At 33.6% G+C, this 24,384-nt stretch overlaps 1 protein-coding gene and 2 pseudogenes across 2 annotated transcripts; 1 reads left to right on the top strand and 2 right to left on the bottom strand.

The window, feature by feature from the left end:
* Positions 1-2,012: 2,012 nt before the first annotated feature.
* On the bottom strand, positions 2,013-2,747 carry LOC145824211 (protein FAR1-RELATED SEQUENCE 1-like). The gene has a single exon (XM_082923832.1). It carries the CDS (start codon positions 2,745-2,747, stop codon positions 2,013-2,015), a length of 735 nt encoding a protein of 244 aa, XP_082779958.1.
* A 312-nt stretch (positions 2,748-3,059) lies between these two features.
* LOC145824210 (protein FAR1-RELATED SEQUENCE 5 pseudogene) lies at positions 3,060-3,983 on the bottom strand (annotated as a pseudogene).
* A 16,288-nt stretch (positions 3,984-20,271) lies between these two features.
* On the top strand, positions 20,272-22,946 carry LOC114278298 (linamarin synthase 2-like; annotated as a pseudogene). Its single transcript, XR_014327872.1, has 2 exons — positions 20,272-20,805; positions 21,722-22,946. The product of XR_014327872.1 is annotated as a linamarin synthase 2-like (transcript).
* Positions 22,947-24,384: the final 1,438 nt, after the last annotated feature.

The raw sequence follows: 24,384 nt of genomic DNA, 5'->3' as shown, positions 1-24,384 counted from the left end.
TGCACTACGCCGTTGTAATAATGTTATTTGGATTTGGACTTCTTTTGTTGTTTAAAAATTAAGTGTAATTTAAATTCGGATTTGGACTTCGCCTTTTGTGAACTAAATATTATGTGTAAATTAAGTTGGTTGTTAACTTTGTTTGTTTGTTTGGATTGTTGGTTTGGATTATTGGTATGGTATGTTACTGTTTTTGTGCTTTTAGTTTATGTTGTTACTGAAGATATCAAGGACAATGGTCCATGTATACATATATAGACTTCCATGGACTGTTGCCATTTGTTAACTTTGATGGTACATGAAAATGTTATCAGTGGCCCATTGCTGATTACTGTGTTGGATATAGAGAGAGTGGTCCTCTTCTTATTTCTGAGATGTAAATCAGGACACTCCAATGATCTATATCCTCTTGTGATGCTCAGATTTGTGTCCCACTCAATTGATCACCATTGTTATGACCAAACATGTATTTTCAAATTTTTGGAAATTCAAATGGAATAATGTTTTATTCAAATTGAAGGGTTATGATTATTGAGAATTGGTGGAAATCATGTTCGTTGCCCTAATAAACTTATTTTTTTGCTGATATCAAACTAGAATGAGATTTCCATGATTTGAACATAACCTAAATGTGTTGCTATGTCAAGTATGATGTGAAGTTGAGTCTGCCTGGGCTTCTCTTCTGTTTATTTTTTAGCACCATTTCAGAACATATTTGAGCAACATATCAACACAAATTTCAGCAGCATATCAGCCAACTTTGAGCACCATTTCAGCAACATATCAGCCAACTTTGAGCACCATTTCAGCACATATTTCAGCAACATATCAGCACAAATTTGAGCACCATTTCAGCCAAATTTCAGCGACATATCAGCACAAATTTAAGCACCATTTCAGCAACATATCAGCACAAGTTTCACAAACATAGCAGCACAAATTTCAGCAACATATGAGCACAAATTTCAGCACCATTTCAACCAAATTTCAGCAACATATCAACACAAATTTCAGCACCATTTCAGCACATATTTCAACAACATATCAACATTCACATAAAAAAAAAGTTTAAGGTCATTTTGACATTCAAATTTCAGTACAATCTGCCAAGTCTTCAATATTACATATCCAACAAAAAAGTTTACAAATTTCAGAAATTTCTACATTCACATGAAAAGTGTTCAATATTACATATCCAACAAAAAAATTCAACGCTATGATATTGACGTGTGATCCACATTCCCATATAGTACCTAAAAAAGAAAACAAATATATATAAGGAACCATAAAATAAAATGGAACTTTAAATGAATGAATGGCAAAATAAAAAAGGAAAGGTGAAAAATAAATTACTTGATTATATGCAGGACTATTCGAGGCTTGCAAGTCATAACCGCTTGCATTGTTAAGCAAGGCTTGATAGCTTCCATGGATGGAATACATCGATGGCATTGAAAAAGGATTAACTTGAGGAACACACGTCGAAAATGGAATACTTGGCTGCAACAATAACAAACACATATCAATTTAAAATGGTACAAAATATTTACAAATAAGTCATAATAAAACTTCTTATTAAACTAACTTACATCATAGGCGAGATACATAAATTGAGTAGACGAAGCATTATGTTGAGGAACACACGTCGAGAATGGAGGAAGTTGAGGAGCACTTATTGAAAATAAAGGAGCTGATTGAGGAATACTCGGTGAAAACAAGGGAGCTGGTTCAGGAGCACTCGCCGAAAATAAGGGAGGAGGTTGAGGAGCAACAGACATAGGAGTTTGAGAAGCATTTTGTGAACTAGGTTGAGGAGCAATAGACATTGGAGTTTGAGAAGCATTATGTGAACTTGTTTTATTTTTCTTTGCCAATGCAAGTTCCAAACCACCTTTTGTCCGCCTTCGTCCCTTGCTAGTGCACTCTCTTCGTTTGAGTCCTTTTGCTTGAACTACATTTGTATCCACTACACCATCCACTTCAAAGCTTTCGAGGCATGTGTCGGGAGGGCTTTATTGTTCAATAGTATCTGAAAAAGACATATTGAATTTTGCGTTTAACATGCTTTCAATGTTTGCAATTAAGTCATCCGCTTTCTCTACCGTCAAGTTATATGTTTCCTCACTTTCAGAAGCTCTACACGCTACTGCTCTGAAAATTGCCATCAATGATCTAAAGCGTGAAGTTTGATGCAATCTTACATCAACCTTAATATCATGCCCACACCTATCTTTCACATTTTCGACTCTTGCTTTTTCAGTCCATCTCTTGAGAATATATTGGGAAGGAATCTCTTTGAATTTGAGGGTTTCTCTAAGGATCTTTAAACAATGACTACACAAAATGCCTTTCATTTCAAACGTTCTACAATTGCAAGTGAGTGAACCATCACACTCCACTGCCACCTTCCTAACCTTTACACCATCACTATCAAGAATCGTATAAATGGTACTCTCACCACAAATTTCAGTTTCTTCAATGTTTACTTCAAGGGACTTGACATACTCATCTTGAAATTCTTCATAAATTTTATTTGTGTAAACATCTACAGCTTGTTCCATAATCTTCACTTTAATATTCACCCTTGGCAACTTTTGGCATAGAGCATATTCGGCTTGTAACTCTTTGTACCTCTTCTCACAAAGAACTCGATCAAAATGCATGAAAAATTGCATTAAGTTATGATCAGACTGAATGAAATCCTTCAAGAATGCATTAAAGGATTCACTAAGTTGGGTGCTACTCATACCCGCACTCCATGCATTTCTAACATATGGTCAACCCCATTTTTCCTTGACCCCAAATGTTAACTTCAACCAATGATTATCTCGCACATCATACTTGTCAAGCATTTCCTCCCATTTTAACATAAAATCATCCTTATCCTCAATGTCGTACATAAATTTGGATAAAACGCTCTTCATCCCCTTATCCTTCACCTCCTTATCCTTGAAGATAGAATTTTCATGCCTTAATGCATTTTGCATCAAATGCAAAGTGCAAAGGCGATGTTTTGTGTTAGGCATGACAATAGGTATGGCCTTAGCCATTGCAGCATCCTAATCTGTAAAAATTATTTTCGGAGCCTTACTTGACATTGCCTCCAAGAATCTTCTAAAAAGCCATATAAAAGAATCAACACTCTTATCATACATCAAAGCTACGCCAAATATAACAGTTTCCCTATGATGGTTAAATCCAACAAAAGACGCAAATGGTCTATGTGCACTATTTAACTTGTAAGTAGTGTCGAAAGTCACAACATCACCAAATTGCCCATAATCCATGATCATCTGAGCATCGGCCCAAAATATGTTTGTAATCTGCTCCTCACTATCTAACTGGACTGAGTAAAAAAAAGATGGATTCTCCAATGTCTTCTCACGAAAATATTGCAAAATGCTACCTGCCTCCCCATATGCTAAACTGTTTTGCCTCTTTGTTCTCAAATAATTTTTTTGGTCCACTTTTGTAAACCCAAGCGACTCCCTTCCACTAGCTTCATTACCCATGAGCTCAAATGCAGCATTAAGCCGGATTCCAGAGTTTTTGGCTAAATCTATTTCGTTTGCCTGTGATGCAGATATCTTCCTTTGGGATGGTAACATATGCGTACATTCTATTGGTACAAAAATATGATTATGTTGTTCAACAAACTCACCAACAAAAAATTTATGAATATTCCTATCCCACTTAATGATAAGTCGGGCTTGACAACCAGTCCTCACTTCCTGCCTAGGATATTTTGTTAATGGATCTCGCTTGTCTACACCCTGAAACCCCTCCTTATAACAAACAAATAGCCTTGATGTGATTTGCCCCTCCTTGTTCTTGTTTACATAACCCCTTCTAATACTAAACCCCATCCTTCCTCCATAAGCATTATAGAAATTATATGCTTCTTGTTCTGTATCAAATGTCATGTGAACTCTAGGCTTCCAATCACAATCACCCCTGTCATTCTCAGCATTGTTAGGTTCCATATCAATGTGCCAAGTCACTTCAAAAAAAAAAAAAAAAGTGCTCAATATTAGCATAAAAACTGTAAATTATGTTTGCAAAATAATACAAACTAAATAAAAACACTACAAGAATGGAATCATATTAGATTATATAAATAAAGGGGCACAAATCCCTTCAATGGTAAATTATGTTTTAAATGATCCAGATTTAACACAAATTCCTTAATTTTCTTATAATCAACACGTGAACATACAAAATCAAAATTAAAATTAAATGACAAAAACAAACAAAATAAAGGGATGAATGAAATGTAAGATACTTCTATTAATATACATTATCTTTGACTGCACCAAACATTTAAAAAACAAACATCACTTATCAGCTAAAGTGATAACCATAACAATAAACCATGATGATAATTTTTAATCTAGGTCAGTTAAAGCTGATTTTTTGTTTTAACCATCCCTATTAAAGAAAATGCCCACAAGTTTCCACACCTCCACAGCAAACAAAAAGAAAAGGGTAAGAAAATCAATCAAATGGCTATAACCTACAATTGCACAATATTGATCAAGATAATATCTAAATTACTAATATGAAATAAAAAAATAAATAAGGTTTGCCTAAATGATGTGCAAAAAGCATAGAAGGGTTATAAACTTATAGTTAAACGATACATATACTGAATTCATGACAACCATGATCAACTCAAAAAATGATCTTCATTTTCTTTCTAAGACATGGGAGTCTGAGTGCGGGCCAGTCCTCTTGCTAAGCCAGAACAATGCAAAAAAAAAAAAAACAAAACAAAAAAAAAACTGAATTTCAAATTTATTAACAGAATGAGGTCCCAGAAACAATCAACTCTACAAGTTTGGAGCTAATCAATAAATCTTTACAATTAACAAGTTTGGTCCCAGAGGCTGATTTTACAATTAACAAGATTTTCATACGAAATTTGGAAACTAAGCAGCTCGATCCATCATCATGAGAAACTACAACAGAAATCATAATAAATTCAATCTTCCATGAACTAACACAATGGCAACCACAAAAAAACCTCAAAAGTACATAAAAATTTGAGTCGAAAAAATTATGGGGATTGGGGTATATATGTATAGATTTTTACAATGTTAAAAGGGATGAATGAAATATTCCCACACCTCAGCGATGGTGGCGGCGAAGGGACGACGGCGGCAACGGCTGGACGACACTCCCGCCTCTCTTCTCTCTCTGTCTTCTTCTCTCTTTCCCGCCACACAGCTGTGTTGATACTGGAGGGAATGATTTTCATTTTGAATGAAATCAACTTTTTTTTTCTTTTTTTTTTTTTGAAATTACTAACCAAAACGACGTCATTTTGGTTAGTTATATTTTCAGCCGTCGGATCAACACACTTCAGGGATCACTGCAGGGGCAATACTTCATAGGATCCTAATACTTAAAAATGGCTTTTGAAAAGTTTATGAGTGCCGCCGAGTTTTTAAAAGCAAATAAATAATAATTAATCAAAAATGTCAAACAAAATATTATATTATATTATTAGAAAAAAAAATGTTTACAAAAGACTTGACAACTTTTGAATCCCATGATGCAGGCGCGTGTGCGGATGACATATGCATATAAACTAGCATCCATACCATAATGTCATATTCATAAGAATATTCAATATATCTCTTTATTAAAAGTTCTATCTTTTATTCTCTTTTCAATGTGTGACAAGTTTCTAAACTTATTTCAATATTTTTTTTTTTTTTGTGTCTGTGGATAGTGCTAGTGACTTTTTATAGTTTTGTCAACTCCTGGTTTCATTCAATTTGTCAGGAAGTTGCATTTTCATGTTTTTTGGAATGTGGTAGGGAGTATTTGAAACTCTGGCTGCCTGAGCGACTGGGTTGGGTGCGCTCACTGTGGTTTCCCACTCCAGCAACACCCTTCCCTCTGATTTGTTGCTTCAACGTCTCCATATCAGCCGCCATCTTCCGAATGAGGGGGTCCTGGTCTCTGAGTTTATGCTCAAGGCGCTGAGCGTGCAATTCTCCTCTCTGTCGACGTCCCTCAGGACTTTACGAATGATCAGTGCTCCTCGCGCGTTTGTCTCACGCGTCTCTGGATAGCCCTCTAGAGGAGGTCTGCAGGCCCGCCATTGTCGAAATGGCGGGAGTGCCATCTTTTCTCCAGACTAACTCTAGAGTGATTCCGTCGATAACAGACAGTGTTTGCCATGGAAAACAGTCAAAAAAGCTTGTAAAACAAGGGTTGTCTATCAAAAAGCTTTCCACAGATGGCACTAATTGTAGGGGGAAAGAAATAATCGCCTCACTCCATACTTACTTGCTTCCAAGCTTGTTGCATTCCATTAAAGCTCTGTCACACTGAAAATAAGATTAAGGTAAGCTACCCGGTGGGTGGGTTTGCTAGAAAACCCCTCCGATGGTCAAGTTAGCTTGCTAAGAGAAGAGAGAAGGCAGAGCGCGGTAGAGAGAGAGAGAGTTGCACAAAATTGCTTACCTCCAACGTCTACATGCTCCTCTTTTTCAAGGTTGGCCATGCAACCTCAGAGATTGTGGGCGCACTTCCTCTGATGTTCTTCTCTAGATAGGCGGCTGTGCTCCCCTCTACATTTCTTACACGTATAGAGACCAAAACCTCCAAACAGTGCTTGTCGTATCGCCAAATGATATTGACACATACCAGGAGTGTATTTCTCTTTTCTCTTTATTGGTCCACGTAGGATGCTCAACCGGGCTATTACTTGTGAACCAATAACACTACATTGGTCGCTTCGTGCCAAGCTGGATCATAACCAGCCTATCATTACTGACTGGAGGTAGGCACATCGTTCGGCATCTCGACTTCTGACCGCGGTCTCACGGACCGCCTGCCTCAGTGATAGTATTAGTCCGCAGCTCGGTCTTCACGTGACTCTGTTGCCTTGGAACTTAACGATAAAGTAGTTCTGCCCTCCAGCTGAGTCAGCTCGGCTGGGTCTGGCCGACACGATATTCTACATAGGCCTAGCTCGGCCTGGCACTACATTCCGTGCGGATCCTGCTTGGCCAAACGCACCTCAAATAACCTCAGTCCAGCCCAATGACGCGTCCCAGGGTCTTCTCACCCAACACCAAATTCCATGTTGGTGAAGCTCGGCCCATTGTTCGGCACAAATCTTCCTCTCACCTTTCGTTTGCGAAGTGAGTTAGTTTTTTGGCTATTAGTTTGAAATTAAAAAGTTTATTTGGATTGAAGTTTTTGAATTTTTTGTCTTTTATGAGAGAGAAAGTGAAATGCTTATGGTTTGGATGTGATATTTTATCTTATTGAATTTTTAGTCTATTTTATCTTTGTCTAAGGCTTGGTTTAGGAAGTAGATTAAAAACTGACATTTTGATGATTTAACTTGAAAAAGTTAAAAAAATTAACTTTTAGCCAAATTTTCAAAATAAGCTCTAATTAACTTCTAACCTTCAAAAAGTCTTATGTCAAACGAGGACATAATAGTAAGAGAAGGCCTCAATCGTTTCTATAAAATAGGTAGTGGTTGAGGCCTAGTTCCTAGCAAGTGATTTAGGCCATGTTTGTCAAGGACAATGGACATAGGGGAAATCAAGAGGTTGAGTGGGCTATGAAAATAGTAAAATGGTGATGATTGTTGAGAACAAAAGTTGGTGGTCAAAGGTAGTTGGTAAATTTGGGTCTCAAGGTAAAGCTCGTAGGACATATGATAAAACCTAAAACTGTCACATTCTGGCAATTACAACAAGAAAAGGAGGCCAAATTACACTAAAAAAAATCCTCAACAAGCATCATTTGTAGAGGTCTAACACCAACCAAAACATCTATTGGGAAAAATGATTTTTTGGTGACTTTAATTGTGTTGAAGTGGGCCAAAAACCATTCAGAATTGAATAAGATATTGCCTCTTAAAGTTAGCTTCATGAGATGGATTTTAAAGAGTATTTAAATCTTTCTTGGCTAAAGGGTGTGAACCCTTTTAGCATCCAAACTTTTCAACTTTTTGAAAAGGGGTTATGAATGCTGGTTAATGGTGCTTTAACGACCAACCATAAAGGCTGGAAGCTCTTCCTCTCTTCCATATACATGTATAAATTGAGACCTCCTATCAAGTCTCAATATAGAAATTTTTGCTTCCCTTTTACAAGGCAGTTTGCCAGAAAGTTTCTATAGTGAGAGAGTGCTACCACAGTTTTTGTTCGTTAAGCTAGATAGAGAGTACTTCTGCCGTAACTGGTTTTTGACCATCGTATCCTGAGAGACCATCGTATCCTGAGAGACAGATGCCAGAATTCCTCAAACACTCGACCCGTGAGGTGACAAAATCTGTTTTAAGGAAACTACTACCATGCAGGCATCGGTTTGGTTTCTTTACCATTTTATTATATTGTGTAATTCTGTTGTAATTATTATCAACATATGTTCTTGGTATATAATTTTGATTTTTTCGTAAATCTATTTATTTAATTTCACAATTTGGACAACAAGCTTAAAACAAATTTCGTATATTTTCTATGAAATTGATCGAATAGATTTATATAGACAATTAGGTTAGCTTTGTATATTGTTACTAGGTACTGTTGCAGAATTGCGCACTGTTTCAATGATACAAAGTATAAATTTCCATGTTTAGAGATTCAAGTAATTTATATGAATAGGCTATTGTTCCATTTTCTATAGGTTAATTGCTGGTTCATGATTTTGTTTCTTTGCATGTACATAGAACTATTTTTATGCCTTCTTGCACTGATTCATCCTTCTGAGTAAATTAATATATTTGTGTTTGCTAGTGAATAGATCCATGTGTGTCATAGACATATTGCATGCTATTGCTTCTGTTATTTATGTAGACTACATGTACTAAATAGAAAGTCCACTGTTTTTTTTTTTTTTTTTTCCTTTGGAAATTCAATGATGGTAAATTATGTAATGTTATTCTCTAATTGCTTAGTTTAATTAGAATGCTCTAGCATACTTTGCATACTTAATTGTATTAGTATGATCTTATTTTATGTGTATGGTTCATCATTCCCCTACCATGATTTGCATGAATTTTAAGGTTATAATATAATTTATGGGTGTTGCAATTTTTGACATGTTAATTCTATTCTAGATTTTAATTTGTTACATGCTTTTTATTTTCTAGACTAGATTACATAATTTAATTTTTAGAATTATTTGCATATGTTAATTGCTAAATGGTTATTGGTTTGTAACAATTATATATAACTCTTGCCTATTAATTTTAGTTTAATGTTTTTTGGAGTTATAGAGTTTTGTAACTTGTATGAATTTGTGTACATGAATATTCTGAATTTAATTGGGTGTATTAATCTGAATTATCTAATTGGGTGCATTAATCTAAATTATCTATTTGGGTGCATTAATTTTTGGTTTTAATTTATTTATTTGGAGTTATAAGTTTACATCTTTGTTGTGAATTAATAACTCATGACTATTAAATTTTATATTAAAGTTGTAATTTAATTTTGAAGTTACAAATTATATTTTGTTTTGGTAACTTATATTAATTGGTTAATTATAAAATTAATAGTTGGTTAGATGGTTTCAATTAATTTATTATATTTACTTTTTGCTTAGATTATTTGTTTGTATTTTGTTGTGGTTTTCTACTAACCTTTTTTACAAAAATACCTATGCAAAAGAAGGGAAAAAAAATGAATAAATTTGGGTTGCACAAACGACTTTTATGAACTATATAATTTAAGCATTTGTTACTTGAGGTTTAGTAGTAGTTACTTGTCAATTTTTTAAAGCAAGGTTGTTTGCTTGGCATATTATAGTTTTTATGCTTATAATTGTTAGCAATTTTATTTTAATTGCTTGTAAGTTTGGAACTGGTTTGTTTTAACCTAATTTATCCCTAGAAAATTTAATTCTAAAAAAAATGTTTCTCACGGACTAGGAGTCAACATGCTCTTGAAAGTTTTGTCAAAAGGTTAACTGGATTTTAAGTGGGACCGATGTGACCCCTCCAGTCTTCCTGGGAACATTCTTGACCATGTTCGATTCTTGGTTAAGTGGTGAGACTAGTTTTGAATTAAATTTCCAACTGAGGAATTTCTAAGGGTTAAGTTTAATTTCTGGAAACATAGAAATAATATTCTGTTGTCTTTTTTAGAAATAGCAACTGTCACCAATGATCCTGCTACTACTAATGTCGGCTTTGAACCCCGGGGCAACTGACTTGACAACCCCAACTGTGACCTCTGCAGTCAACCCTGGTGTTACTCCAGTTGTTCTAGGAGGACTGCTTAGTCACTATGGGTGCCCAAAAAAATTTCCTAAGGTAAACTCTAAGAGATGACAACAAAAGATGTTGTTCTACTTGCCCACACTAAACCTTGAAAAGGTTTTGAGCGAGGCTCCTCCAGCCGTGGCAGAGAATGAGCCAGACAGGCAGAAAGTCATGGCGCTTGACACATGGAAACAGATAGACTATCTTTGCCGGAACTATGTGTTCAACAGCTTGGCAGACTCATTCTATAGTGTGTTTTGTACCAAGAGCTCAGCAAAAGAGTTATGGAAATCTCTGGACAAAAAGTACAGGATTAAGGATGTCAGGGTAAAGAAATTTGTGGTTAGCCAGTTCCTAGATTTTAAAATGGTAGATTCAAAAACTGTGATAAGCCAAGTCCAAGAGTTCCAAGTGATCTTGCATGAAATTCATGCGGAGGGAATGCCTTTGAGCGAGTCATTCCAAGTTGCTGTGATCATTGAGAAACTTCCCAATGGTTGGAAGGACTTTAAGAACTACTTGAAGCACAAGCGTAAGGAAATGTCAGTTGAATGCCTGATTGTCTGACTCCAAATTGAGGAGGATAATAGAAAGAAATGAGGGAGTACCTCCTTAGTAAAAGCCAATGTCATTGAGCATGGAAAATCTTCTGGGGTGAGGAAGAAGTCCCCTGTGAACAAGGGCTCAAAGCTAAGGCCAAGGGTTAGTGTTACAAAGAAGTCGGCATACAAGCCCTAGGAACTCAGTTATCGGTTCTTAGGGAAATGCTACAACTGTGGTAGCGAGGGGCATCGGGCTAGTGACTGCTGCAAGCAGAAGAAGCCATACAAGACACCCAAGAGCACTCCTATGATGAGGATGACATGCACTTGTCTGTTATTGTCTCTGAGGTGAATATGGTGGGTTCAAACCCAAGAGAATGGTGGATTAATACTGGGGCTACACACCATATCTGCTCTGAGATGAAGCTGTTTACAACTTTCGAACCGGTTACATATAGTAAGAAGTTGTTTATGGGAAACTTTGCTACCTCAATATTGACAGGAAAGGAAAGGTGATCTTGAAGTTAACCTCAAGAAAGGAGCTAACCTTGAATGAAGTCATGTCTGTTCCGAACATTCGTAAGAATCTTGTCTCAGGGTCTCTTCTCAGTAAACATGGTTTTCGCATGGTTTTTGATTCCGACAAGGTCGTTCTGACCAAGAGTGGTGTATATGTGGGTAAAGGTTATATATTGGGGGGTATGTTTAAACTCAATATAATGACTATTATTCCAAAGATGAATAAAGATGCATTTTCTTCTGCTTACATGCTTGAGTCTTCTAATTTGTGGTATGGTAGAGTACATGTGAACTTTGAATCTTTATGTAGATTAATCAAGTTAGATCACATACCATCTTTTAAGATTAATCCAAAACACAAGTATGAAACTTGTGTTGAAGCGAAGTTGACAAGATCTTCGTTTTATTCTATTGAAAGAAGTTCAAACCGTTAGACTTAGTGCATAGTGATGTGTGTGACTTAAAGTTTACACAATCACGTCGTGGCAATAAGTACTTCATCATGTTTGTTGATGATTGTACAAAGTATTGTTATGTCTATTTGCTCAAAAGTAAAGATGAGGCCATTGACAAGTTTATTCTTTATAAGAATGAAGTTAAGAATCGAGTAGGCCGCAAGATTAAGGCTTTAGGAAGTGATCGTGGTGGTGAGTATGAATCTTCGTTTATTGAGATTTGTGCTCAATCCGGGATTATCCACCAAACTACGGTGCCTTATTCTCCTCAATCAAATGGGATTGCTGAGTGAAAGAATAGGATGCTAAAGGAAATGATGAATGCAATGTTGATAAGTTCTGGATTGTCACAGAACATGTGAGGGGAAGCAATTCTCTCTGCGAATTACATTCTGAATAAAATACCCTGGAAGAAGGTGGACAAGACGTCGTATGAGTTATGGAAAAGCGTTAAGCCTTCGTATAAATTCTTACGAATGTGGGGGTGTCTTGCAAAAGCGATGATTCCTACACCCAAACGGGTTAGGATAGGTCCGAAACCTGTGGATTGTATATTCATTGATTATGCACATAATAGTAGTGCATATCGGTTTCTGGTACATAAGTCTAAAATTTTAGACATACACAGGAATACCATCATGGAGTCAAGGAATGCATGTTTTTTTGAAGACATTTTTCCTTGCCGAACCCAAGAAGGGGTTTCGAGGTCTTTGGAGCAATTTGATGAGCTTGCTAGTGATGATGATCATATTGATGATCAAGTTGATGATCAAGGTGATAATCAAATTGAGGTTTTAGATGAGCCTAGAAAGAGTAAAAAGGCTAAAATGTCCAAATCTTTTGGTCCAAACTTCTTGTCTTATATGGTTAAGAACGAACCTCAAATTTTGCACGAAGCTGTGATGTCTTCTAAGAGTCCTTTATGGAAAAAAACTATCAAAAGTAAGATTAACTCTATCTTACAGAACCACACCTGGGAGTTGGTGGATTTACCTCTATGTAGTAAGCCTTTAGGCTGCAAGTAGATTTTTAAAAGAAAGATGAAGGCCGATGGGACAATTGTTAAGTATAAGGCTAGGTTCGTTATCAAAGGGTACAAGAAACGAGAAGGCTTGGATTACTTTGATACGTACTCACCTGTAACTAGGATAACATCCATTCGCATAGTGATTGCGATAGCAGCTTTGCGCAATCTAGAGATACACTAGATGGATGTAAAGACAGATTTCTTAAATGGGGATTTGAATGAAGAAATCTACATGGAACAACCTGTAGGGTTTTCAGCTCCAGGGCAAAGCAAGAAAGTCTGTAAACTTGTCAAATCATTGTATGGTTTGAAGCAAGTGCGTAAACAATGCATGAGAAGTTTGACAGCGTTATGTTGTCAAGTGGGTTTAGAATCAATGAATGCGATAAGTGTGTTTATGTCAAAGACACTGACAGAGGTTATGTCATTTTGTGTCTATATGTTGATGATATGCTCATTATAGGTAGTAATGATAAAATGATCAAAACTACCAAGAAATTGTTAAACTCTAAGTTTGACATGAAGGATATGGGCATTGCAGATGTTATTCTGGGAATTAAGATTATTAGAACATCTGGCGGAATTGTATTTCGTCAGTCTCATTATGTTGATAAGATACTTGAGAAGTTTAGTGGATCAGATACGAGTGTGTCACCGACACTTGTAGACTTAAGTCTACAATTTACCAAGAATAATAAAGAGAGTGTCTCTCAGTTAGAATATTCTTGGGTAATTGGAAGTTTAATGTATCTGATGAGTTATACTAGGCTGGATATACTAGTAATCCCGATGTTACTCATTGGAAGGGCATTGTGCGGGTGTTAAGGTATTTATGCTAGACTCGGGATTATGGGCTGCATTATATTCAATATCAAGCGGTGCAAGAAGACTATAGTGATGCGAATTAGATATCAGATATAAAGGACTCAAAATCCACTAGTGGATATGTGTTCACTCTTGGTGGGGCAGTCGTGTCTTGGAAATCTTCCAAGCAAACGTGTATATCTAGATCAATAATAGAATCAGAGTTTATTGCTTTAGATAAAGCAACAGAAGAAGTTGAATGGCTTCTCCATTTCATTGAAGATATCCCACGTTGGTCTAAACCTGTGCCAGCTATTTGTATTCATTGTAATAGTCAATCTGCAATTGGTAGGGCACAAAGTAATATGTATAATGGAAAGTCTAGACATATCCGTTGTAGACATAATTCCATACGACAACTACTCTCAAATGAAGTTGTCTCTATAGACGATGTAAAGTCTAAGGACAACATTGCGAATCCGCTAACCAAAGGGTTAAATCGGGTGTTAGTCGAGACGTCGTCAAAAGGAATGGGGTTGAGGCCTTTGGAAGTTACCGGAATGGAAACCCAACCTAGTTGACTGGAGATCCCAAGATTTAGGTTCAATGGGACAATCTAATTGCGTGTAACAATAGTATGTCATTGTAGGGAGAACACCCTCCAACCATTCCTTTAAGCAGTGACACCTGCGGAGGTGAAGGTTAAGCAAAGTTTTTAATGACTCTTATGTGTTGAGGATTCAAACAGTGTATAGCAAGATACTTTGAAGAGTCACATATATGAGTGTGAAGTGGGGCTGCTTCTAGAAGAATTGGGCAAGCCAAGATTCTTTGAAACCCCTCACTAAACCAGGCTAGTGCCCAAGGCCATACAGGGCACACCAATGAGAACAAAATGGTAGTAGGAGCAATTCCCGTGTGAGATCCATTGTCTCAGTTTACATAAACAGCAGAGTAGTTCAAGATGTTATATTCACTGATCAGCTAGTAAACTCAATAGATTTTCACTGGGAGAGGTTCAAAGCCAAAAGGTACCTTCTCTAATGTCGGGGTTAATTTGTTGTACTCTCTCTTCGAGTCTTTATTATTGAACGGTGTCCATTTGTTTGAGTCATTCGGTCAATTTTATTCATGTGGGGGATTGTTGGAAAAAATGATTTTTTGATGACTTTAATTGTTTGAAGTAGGCCAAAAACTATTGAGAACTGAATAAGATATTGCCTCTTAAAGTTAGCTTCATGAAAAGGATTTTAAAGAATATCTAAATCTTTCTTGGCTAAAGGGTGTGAACCCTTTTGGCATCCAAACTTATCAACTTTTTGAAAAGGGGTTATGAATGCTGGTTAATAGTGCTTTGACCAGCCATAAAGGCTGGAGGCTCTTCCTCTCTCCCCTATGCATGTATAAATTGAAACTCTCCTGTCAAGTCTCAATATAGAAATTTTTGCTTTCATTTTACAAGTCAGTTTGCCAGAAAGTTCCTACAGTGAGAGAGTGCTGCCACAGTTTTTATTCACTAAACTAGACATAGAGTGCTTCTGTCATAGTTAGTTTTTGATCATTGTATCCTAGGAGACAGACGCCAGAATTCCTCAAGCACTCGACCCATGAGGCTGCGGAATTTGTTTTAAAGAAACTACTACCATGCAGGCTTCGGTTTGGTTTCTTTACCATTTTATTGTATTATGTATTTTTGTTGTAATTTAGTTGTAATTATTAGCATATATTCTTGGTATATAATTTTGATTTTTTCGTAAATTTATTTATTTAATTTTACAATTTGGACAACAAGCTTAAAACAGATTTCGTATATTTTCTATGAAATAGATTTATATAGACAATTAGGTTAGCTCTGCATATTGTTACTAGGAACTGTTGTGGAATTGCTCACTGTTTCAATGATACAAAATATAAATTTGCATGTTTAGAGATTTAAGTAATTTATATGAATAGGCTATTGTTCCGTTTTCTGTAGATTAATTGCTAGTTCATGATTTTGCTTCTTTACATGCACATAGAACTATTTTCATGCCTTCCTGCACTGATTCATCCTTCTGAGTAAATTAATATATTTGTATTTGCTAATGAATAGATCCATGTGTGTCGTAGACATATTGCATGCTATTGCTTCTGTTATTTATATAAATTACTTGTACTAAATAAAGAGTTTATTTTTTTTTCCCTTTAAAAATCCAATGATTATAAATTATGCAATAAAAAGTCCACTTGCTTTCCTTGACCATCCAGAAACGACTTTGAGAAAAGGGACTGAGCTGTAAGATAGCGTCTAGATTGTATAGAAAAGTGAGAATAACCACATAGATGATCCCAAAATAAATATTAAAAAATAATATTAATAATAAAAAATAAAAACTGGGCACTTTCAACGACAAATGTTGTAGTTGCAAGTATAATAATTCGGGATAAATTCGAGGGATTAAAAAAAAGATAAATTATCAATAAGGTTTAATTGTTAGATTTAATTTTTATGAAGTTATTGAAAATAAGACCTCGTTTGACATGCTAGTGTTTTAGTTAAAAAATTATTAAAAAAATCAAAAAGCCTATAACGTATATAAAAAAGTCAAAGATTTTATTTTTTCTTTCTTTTTTGCACATCTTTTCATAAAAAATAGTCATTCTAAACATACTAGTTTTTTTATCTCATATTTTAGCTAAAATTTTAAAAAATTACTAAAATAGTCTGTTCATAAACAATAATTTTAATAAAATCGTCACTAAAAATAATTTTTTTGTGAAGATTTTTTTATATCTGTTGTTAAAAATTGATGATTAGTAACTTTTTTTGTCATAATTTTTATAAATTGTTGCTAAAATTTACAATTAGTGATGCTTTTCTACTATGAATTTTTCAAACTGTTGTTGAAAGTTATAAATTAATGATATTTTTTTAAACTGTCACTAAAACTTATAATTAGTGACATTTTTTCTGACAAAATTTTCAAACTATTTCAAAAAATTAACAATTAGTGAATTGTTTTTAATAATGTCTAATGAAAAGTGTCATTAATTATAAATCCATTTAGGACCTACGTAAGTCTCTTTAAAAAAAGGGCAAATTACCTACACCCTTTTAAGGTTTAGCTAAATTACAGATTTTTCTTGAGGTTTCAGAAATTACATCCCACCCTACCACAATTAACACTGTTAACGGATATAGTAAATTGACTAAAATGCCCTTGAGTAAATTACACTAATACCTCTAAGATTTTTATTTAATAAAGATCTCCCCTCACATTTGAAAAATTACATTCACTTCTCTGAGATTTGTAATATCATTACAAGTTGCTCCCTAATTGTTGATGTCATATCCTAAAATTTTCTAAGTGATCGTCTTGTCATTTTTCCTACCATTTCTTCTTTCTATCATCATGACTACATTCTACAACTTTCCATCATTAAATTCTATCTGAACATATTGTTATTGAGTGATGATATACAAATATAAACTTTATATAGAATTTTCAAACACAATGATATAACTTAATGGTGACCTTTCACTTTAAAACAAAACATTTATAAACCTGATTTATATATTTACAACAATATCACTATTACAATATTTTTATGATATGTTTTGTGTAAATTTTTATATATGAATATAATTTTTCATTTTTATTTCTACCATTATATTTAGATTAGATCAATTTAATTTAGATATATTTAAAAAATATAGAATTTGGGCAAAAAAATTTTAAAAATCCATTGAATACAAAAAAAAAAGAAAAAAGATAATGTATTAAATTTTTCTAAGCTAATATTCAATTCTAGCTACTTGAGTGCTCTTTCTTCATTCCTTCCATGTTGAGGAGGATTCCATGGTACTTATTTATTACCAAAAAAAAAAAATTATTTACCCACAAAAAAAAAAAAAAACTCAAAAAATAATAAATTAACTGAATAAATTGTGAATACCCAATTAATTAATTGAATAAGTTATGAAATGTAAAATTATAATGGAAAAATACTTATTAGATGGTGAAAATATCATAAAATTAAAAAATAATTACATAAGTTACCAACACAAGATATAGCTTATCAAAATATTTTTAGGCTATGTTTGGTTTGATTTTTAGAAATTTGTTCCGAAATTTTTTTAAAAATTAAAAATTAATTTGGTTAAGAAATAAAAATAAAAAATAATTAATAATTATTATTTTTATATAATTTTATCTTTTGATTGGTTAGAAATAATTTTTACAAATTAAATATGTTTTTTCATATTTATTTTTATTAAATTAGTTTCATTTTTTCAAAAAAAAAATTATGAAATTTTTTTCTAAACAACAAACCTAATATGGTTCCAAAAACTTATTTTTTTTTTTTCCATCTAAGATAATTCTTTTGTAAATTTTGTTGACTTATCAAAGAGATTTCAAGTTAAGTTGTTTGGTGCTTCGGAAAGATATGAGAGGCAATATCGTTCATCAACATATATTTTGGTGATGTCAGCATGCTTCTGTAACCATTCTTTAGTTCACGGCATAGGTTAAATTATTATACAAATATAAATCTCAAAGGATGAGATGTAATTTATGAAACTTCGAGTAAAAATCTGTAATTTAACTAAATGTGAAGGGGGCGTAAGCAATTTGCCCTTAAAAAAAACCTATACAACTGTCAAAAGATAGACACAGTCATTTGGTCTCGGTCATATTTTATTTATTTATTTATTTATTTCTGTCGCTAGCAAAGGTCGATACTTTGGTAGGAGCAAGGATCCTCTAGAGTGATTTTTCCCTAAAGTTTCTTAGAGTGCTACATTGTGTGGTTGAGATTTACTGGCAAGTCACATCAATTTTTCTGATGTGACTTGCCAGTAAATCTCAACCACACAATGTAGTACTCTAGGAAACTTTAGGGAAGTTTCACTCTAGAGGATCCTTGGTGCTTTGGTAGACTAATTGGATTGTCCAATCACTCTCCAGCTCATCCAATTAGATTGTTGCTAATTGGATTGTCACGTTGGTTGTTAGCAAACCAATTTAGAATTTTTTATTTTCTTTTTTAATTCAAAAATTAAATGACTATATGATAATAGTTTAAAAAATATTGTCCTAATCTCAAATGTGTTCTAAAACATATACTTCTTGTGGTGTTAAAGGACAAGATTTTAGAAGTTTCTATATTTGAACTTTCATATTTTTGATATAGGGCTTTATTATCAAACTTGTATTATATTCTAAAATTTTAAATTTCTTAATTTGAATTTGTTTTGTTTTCTTAATTTTTAGATTCCTTATTTTTTAAGAATTAAACTAGTCTATTGTTTCCCAATTTTATATTTCTTAGTGTCTAAATTTACTTAGTGGTACTATTCTACTCTAAAAGTGAGACACATTCTCTAATCATTAGTTAATCATCTTTTTACACATCATTAAAATTGATCTAGAAAATGAACTTTTATATAATTTTTCTTATTCTAAGTTATGTAAACTTTATGACAAAGACAACTTTTATTAATAATATTCAATTTTTCTTTAAAAATTCTTTTATTTCTTGTGCATTCAAGATTTTCTTTTCCTGGATTTGGAATTATTTTGTCTATCACAACGATATCTAATCCGCGTTTGTATTTCACTGCTTTAAGTGGTATAATTACAAGGTTTTAACCTGACTCGATGGCATTCATCAGAGTAGGAAATATAATCCCTATTGGCAATGATTGTAGGAAAAGATTTACCAAGAGAAAAAAAAAAAAAAAAAAAAGAGTATAATTTACTCTGAAAAAAAAATTATGATTTAAACACGTATAAAACATATCATTTAGATTGGTTTACCTTAAGCCCAATAAAAAATCCCAAAGAAGTTAATAAATAAAGCCGCCTTTGTCTTATATTACTTTGATTTATTTTCTACTAAATAAATGAGAGAGAGGTAATTAAAAATAAAAATACTATGAATCCATTTTTATCAATTCATAATTTATTTAAATGTATTTGTGTGATGAATATTAAATTAATAAAAGTGTGAAATTTATGAATAAATTAAATTTGAATTATTAATTATTTTTTTAAATAAATTCTAAATACATAAGTCTAAATTTATAATATTACCGAATTAAAAATTACAGCAATTTGACAACATTACAGATTGGTTAACAGAAGTTTGGCTTGGTTTATTTGACCAATTCTAATTGGTACACGAAACTGCTTTTGTGTCTTTATTTGATCAGTAGTTTTCCAGTCAAAGCACGCGCGCGTCAATTTTTAATCGGTGTACAGTACGCACCAATTACGCTGTGTTTAGTTGTGGTAGTTGTGGAATTTGGACTTGGGAGACATTTAAAAAGGGGAAAAAAAAATTTGTGTGTAAAATTAAGTGAAATATACATATATTTTATTCACATTTTATTTTATTTTTTTTCTTTTTAAATCTCTTCTCAAATCTCCTAATCAAATACGGCATTAGTATATCAATACATATTATGATATTATTATTTTAAAATTATGATCTTATCCATTATACAAATTAAAAAAATTCAAAAATTTTAAAATTATGTCATACCATCTATTAATATACTAATTGATATACCAATAGATGGATATAGGATATTCATTTTCAATTGGCATCCTTAATAAATAAGTACACCATGCATACATGCTTAAATTAGGTGACCTCTAGCTCTATACAAACAGACTAACTTTACAGTTTGAATTGGCATTGCTGATATTAGTTATTATGGGTAGCCGAAAGCAGCCCCATGCAGTTGTGTACCATTTCCAGCACAAGGTCACATAAACCCAATGATGCAACTGGCCAAGCTTCTACACTCTAGAGGCTTCTACATCACCTTCGTCAACACCGAGTTCAACCACAGACGCTTGCTTCAATCCAAAGGTCCTGAATTTCTAAAAGGCTTTGCTGATTTCCAGTTTGAGACTATACCGGATGGGCTGCCACCGTCCGATCGTGATGCCACTCAAGATCCTCCGACCCTCTGCATCGCAATTCGAGACAACTGTTTGGATCCCTTTCGAGTTTTATTAAATAAGCTCAACAACAACAACAACTCGATTGCATCGCGGCAAGTGCCAGCTGTTACGTGCGTAGTATCTGATGGAATTATGAACTTTGCCATGAAAGCCGCAGAAGAAGCTGGGATTCCAGAGGTGCAATTTTGGACTGCATCGGCTTGTGGCTTCATGGCCTACCTTCACTTTCCTCAACTCGTCCAAAGAGGCATTTTCCCATTCAAAGGTATTACTTACTTACTTCCTCTTCTTCAAAATACTCATTATATTTAAGGAATTGCTTGGTAACTCGAATTTGTGGTCCGAATGATTTGAATGCATCAAACGATGTCGTTTTATCCCAAAACGACGTCGTTTTGTCGTTTTGAGACATTCAAATCATAAAAATTTGGGTTACCAAGCATTGTTGTTATATTTAATTCTTATGCCAATCTTCCCTTCCAATGGTTTCTAATTTTATCACAAACGTTATTTTCTCCTTAATTTTCAAAGAATTATGTGTAATTTAAATAAATAAGAATTAAAATATATGTTAGTGAAATTATTATTATAATACATATATTGTCTAAGTGGTAAAATTGTTTTTACCTTAAACTTACGGTCTTATGTACCTTTTTGTAGAATTTTTTTAATATAATAGTATAGATAATACAAGTACTATAAAAACAAAATTGGTAAATATAGATGACTTTTAATTAAAAATATGTCACTTCACGTACAATAATGTCCAGAAGTTTACAAAAAAAATAAATTAATGTGTAATTGAGATTGATTACTTTTTCTAACTGATTAGTGAGTAGGTGTGCTTCTCTTTCTTTATGGAAAATGATATAAAAGTCTACTTTTTAGACTCACTTTTTAGACCCAGTGATGTGTCAAGAAGATGATTAGTGATCGCTGATTCTAAGAAATAGGTCTAACTTTTAGGCCAAAACAGCAATGCTGTTTGTTTATTAATGCTATTATATATACTCTAAAACACATTATGCTATGCCCAAGAAGAATTGCATGACTTGATTATTTATTTTATTGATTTACCATGCATGGAATATATATATCTATATAATTGTTTGAATATTATTGCTTCAATTTTTTGGAATTAAAGTGAAAAAAGAATGTAATTATGGCCTTGAGTGTTCCAGATGAGAGTTTCCAAAGAGATGGCTCTCTTGACACAACTATAGATTGGATCCCTGGCATGAGAAACATTCGGCTTAAGGACATGCCATCCTTTATCAGAACCACAGATCCTAATGACATCCTATTCAATTACCAGAGTGGGGAAGTACAAAATTGCTTAAAAGCATCTGCAATCATCTTCAACACTTTCGACACATTGGAGCATCAGGTATTGCAAGCTATCGCATCCAAGTTCCATAACATTTACACTATTGGGCCACTTTCTCTGCTATCCAAGCAGGTGATTGATGATGAATTCAAGTCACTTAATTCAAGTTTATGGAAGGAAGACACGAAATGTCTCCAATGGCTTGATAAAAAGGAACCAAACTCTGTTGTGTATGTCAACTATGGAAGTGTAACCATCATGACAGACCAACATCTGAAGGAATTTGCATGGGGGCTTGCAAATAGTAAGCACCCATTTCTTTGGATCGTTCGACCTGATGTTGTAATGGGCGATTCAGCAATCTTGCCTGAACACTTTGTTGAGGAGACTAGAGATAGAGGATTGCTAGCAAGTTGGTGCCCACAAGAACAAGTACTTTCCCACCCATCAATTGGTGTCTTTCTAACACATTGTGGTTGGAACTCTACATTGGAAAGCATATGTGAAGGAGTACCCATAATTTGTTGGCCTTTCTTTGCTGAGCAACAAACAAATTGTCGATATGCATGCACCGAGTGGGGGATTGGAATGGAGGTTAATCATGATGTGAAGCGCGATGAAGTCGTAGCACTTATTAATGAAATGTTGGAAGGTGATAAGGGGAAGCAAATGCGAAAGAAAGTTCTCGAATTGAAGAAGGAAGCAGAAGAAGCAACTGATGTTGGAGGGTTATCCTACAATAACTTTGATAGGCTCATTAAAGAAGCTCTTCACTATTGTGAGCAATACTAACACAAAAGCTAAGCAGGGAAAATAGCACAATTTCCGGTTGAATCATGAGCCCTTCATATAGCGACGACTTTAAAAGGAAGGAAAAGAAAAATAGGAAAAAGAAAGCATGAAGATTATGGTACGAAAGTTGATTTAATCTTTTACTTGGATGTGTTATTTACTGTTACAGAATAAATGATACCCATTATTGTATAATGTATGTCTTGTATCTCGAGTGAACAACTATGGTGATCAAACTCAAATTATTTTGTTCAATAATCAACACCACTCTAATACGTTTCCTATTATTTTGTTCAGGCTTGCGCACCATTCTCTGCAAAGTTGCATTGGAAAATTTGTGACCAGCTTTCTTTTTCTTTTTCTTTTTTTCTTTTTTTAAATACCACCATTAGAAATGAAAACATGAAATCTCCACATGCCAATTTTTTGGTCTTACTGTGGGTTAGCCGTCTTTGGGCAGATTGCAAGAAAATGTTCCAGCATGCCCATTTTTGGGTCTTACCAACCACTTTTTGGGTTGTTATCCATGAGCCTATCCATGATAATGGTCTTATAGGAGAAGAGCTTGGGCTTTTGTCCACCATTTTTTTTTAAATATATATATATTTTTAAATGGTGGTTTTTTTGTAAAATGATAGTGGTAACAGCACCAAACTTTACAAACAATTATTTTTAAAAATTAATTTTGTAGAGGCAGAGTTGAGGACCAAGACATTTAAAGCTTTAAAAATGGCTTTTGAAAAGCTTGTGGTCGGCGAGTTTTTAAAAGCAAACAAAAAATAATTAATCAAAAATGTCAAATAAAATATTATATTATATTATTAGAAAAAAAGTTTACAAAATGCTTGACAACTTTCGAATCCCATGATGCACAGGCGTGTGTGGATGACATACAATCCTTGCAGTGCAAGTGCATATGCACTAACGTCCATACCACAATATCATATTCGTAGGAATATTCAATGTAACTCTTTATTGAAAGTTCTATCTTTTATTCTCTTTCCAATGTGTGACAAGTTTCTAAACTTATTTTAATATTTTTTGTGTAAGTGCTAGTGACTTTTTATACTCCTATTTTCATTCAATTTGTTAAGAAGCTACATTTTCATGTTTTTTGGAATGTGGTAGGGCGTATTTGGGTCGGTTATCGTTTTTTTTTTTTTTTTGATCGGCAAAGAAAATTATATTGATGAAGCACGTACAGGGTACAATGGGAAACATCAATATAGAGGAGGATTTGGGTCAGTTATCGTTGCATTCTATATAGGTCTTTTATTGATATTCATGTAAGGAATTAATTATTTATGTAATCATTAAATATACATCAATAAAATTTTATTTTTGCTAGTCAAAAAAGGAGCATGTTGAACAATTCTCCTTTCAACAATTACCCTAGCATAACCAAACCAAATATCAACAAAAATTAACCACGTGGGATAATAATTTCAACAAATTAAGGTGTGGTTTGACATCCAATTAAAAAATTTTTTTTTTTTTTTTCAAATTTATGCCAAAAAAAAGGATCCAAAAGGTTGTTTAAAAAATGCAAAATCTAATTTAAAAAAAAAAAAAAAAAAGAGTCAACTCTTTTCGTTTTTTTTTTTTTTTTTTGATCAACTTTTTTTCATGTATATCTACTTTTCTACTATGTCTAGTCAAGTAAAACTTAAAAGTGTAAATAGAAAAAAAAAAAAAAAAAAAAAAAAAAAGTTTAACAAAAAAATT

The sequence above is a fragment of the Camellia sinensis genome, chromosome 4 (genome assembly GCF_055761805.1).
Source record: "Camellia sinensis isolate YWXY chromosome 4, ASM5576180v1, whole genome shotgun sequence".
Taxonomy (NCBI): domain Eukaryota; kingdom Viridiplantae; phylum Streptophyta; class Magnoliopsida; order Ericales; family Theaceae; genus Camellia; species Camellia sinensis.
Note: the sequence above shows the minus strand (reverse complement) of the source record. Positions and strands in the feature narration are given on the sequence as shown.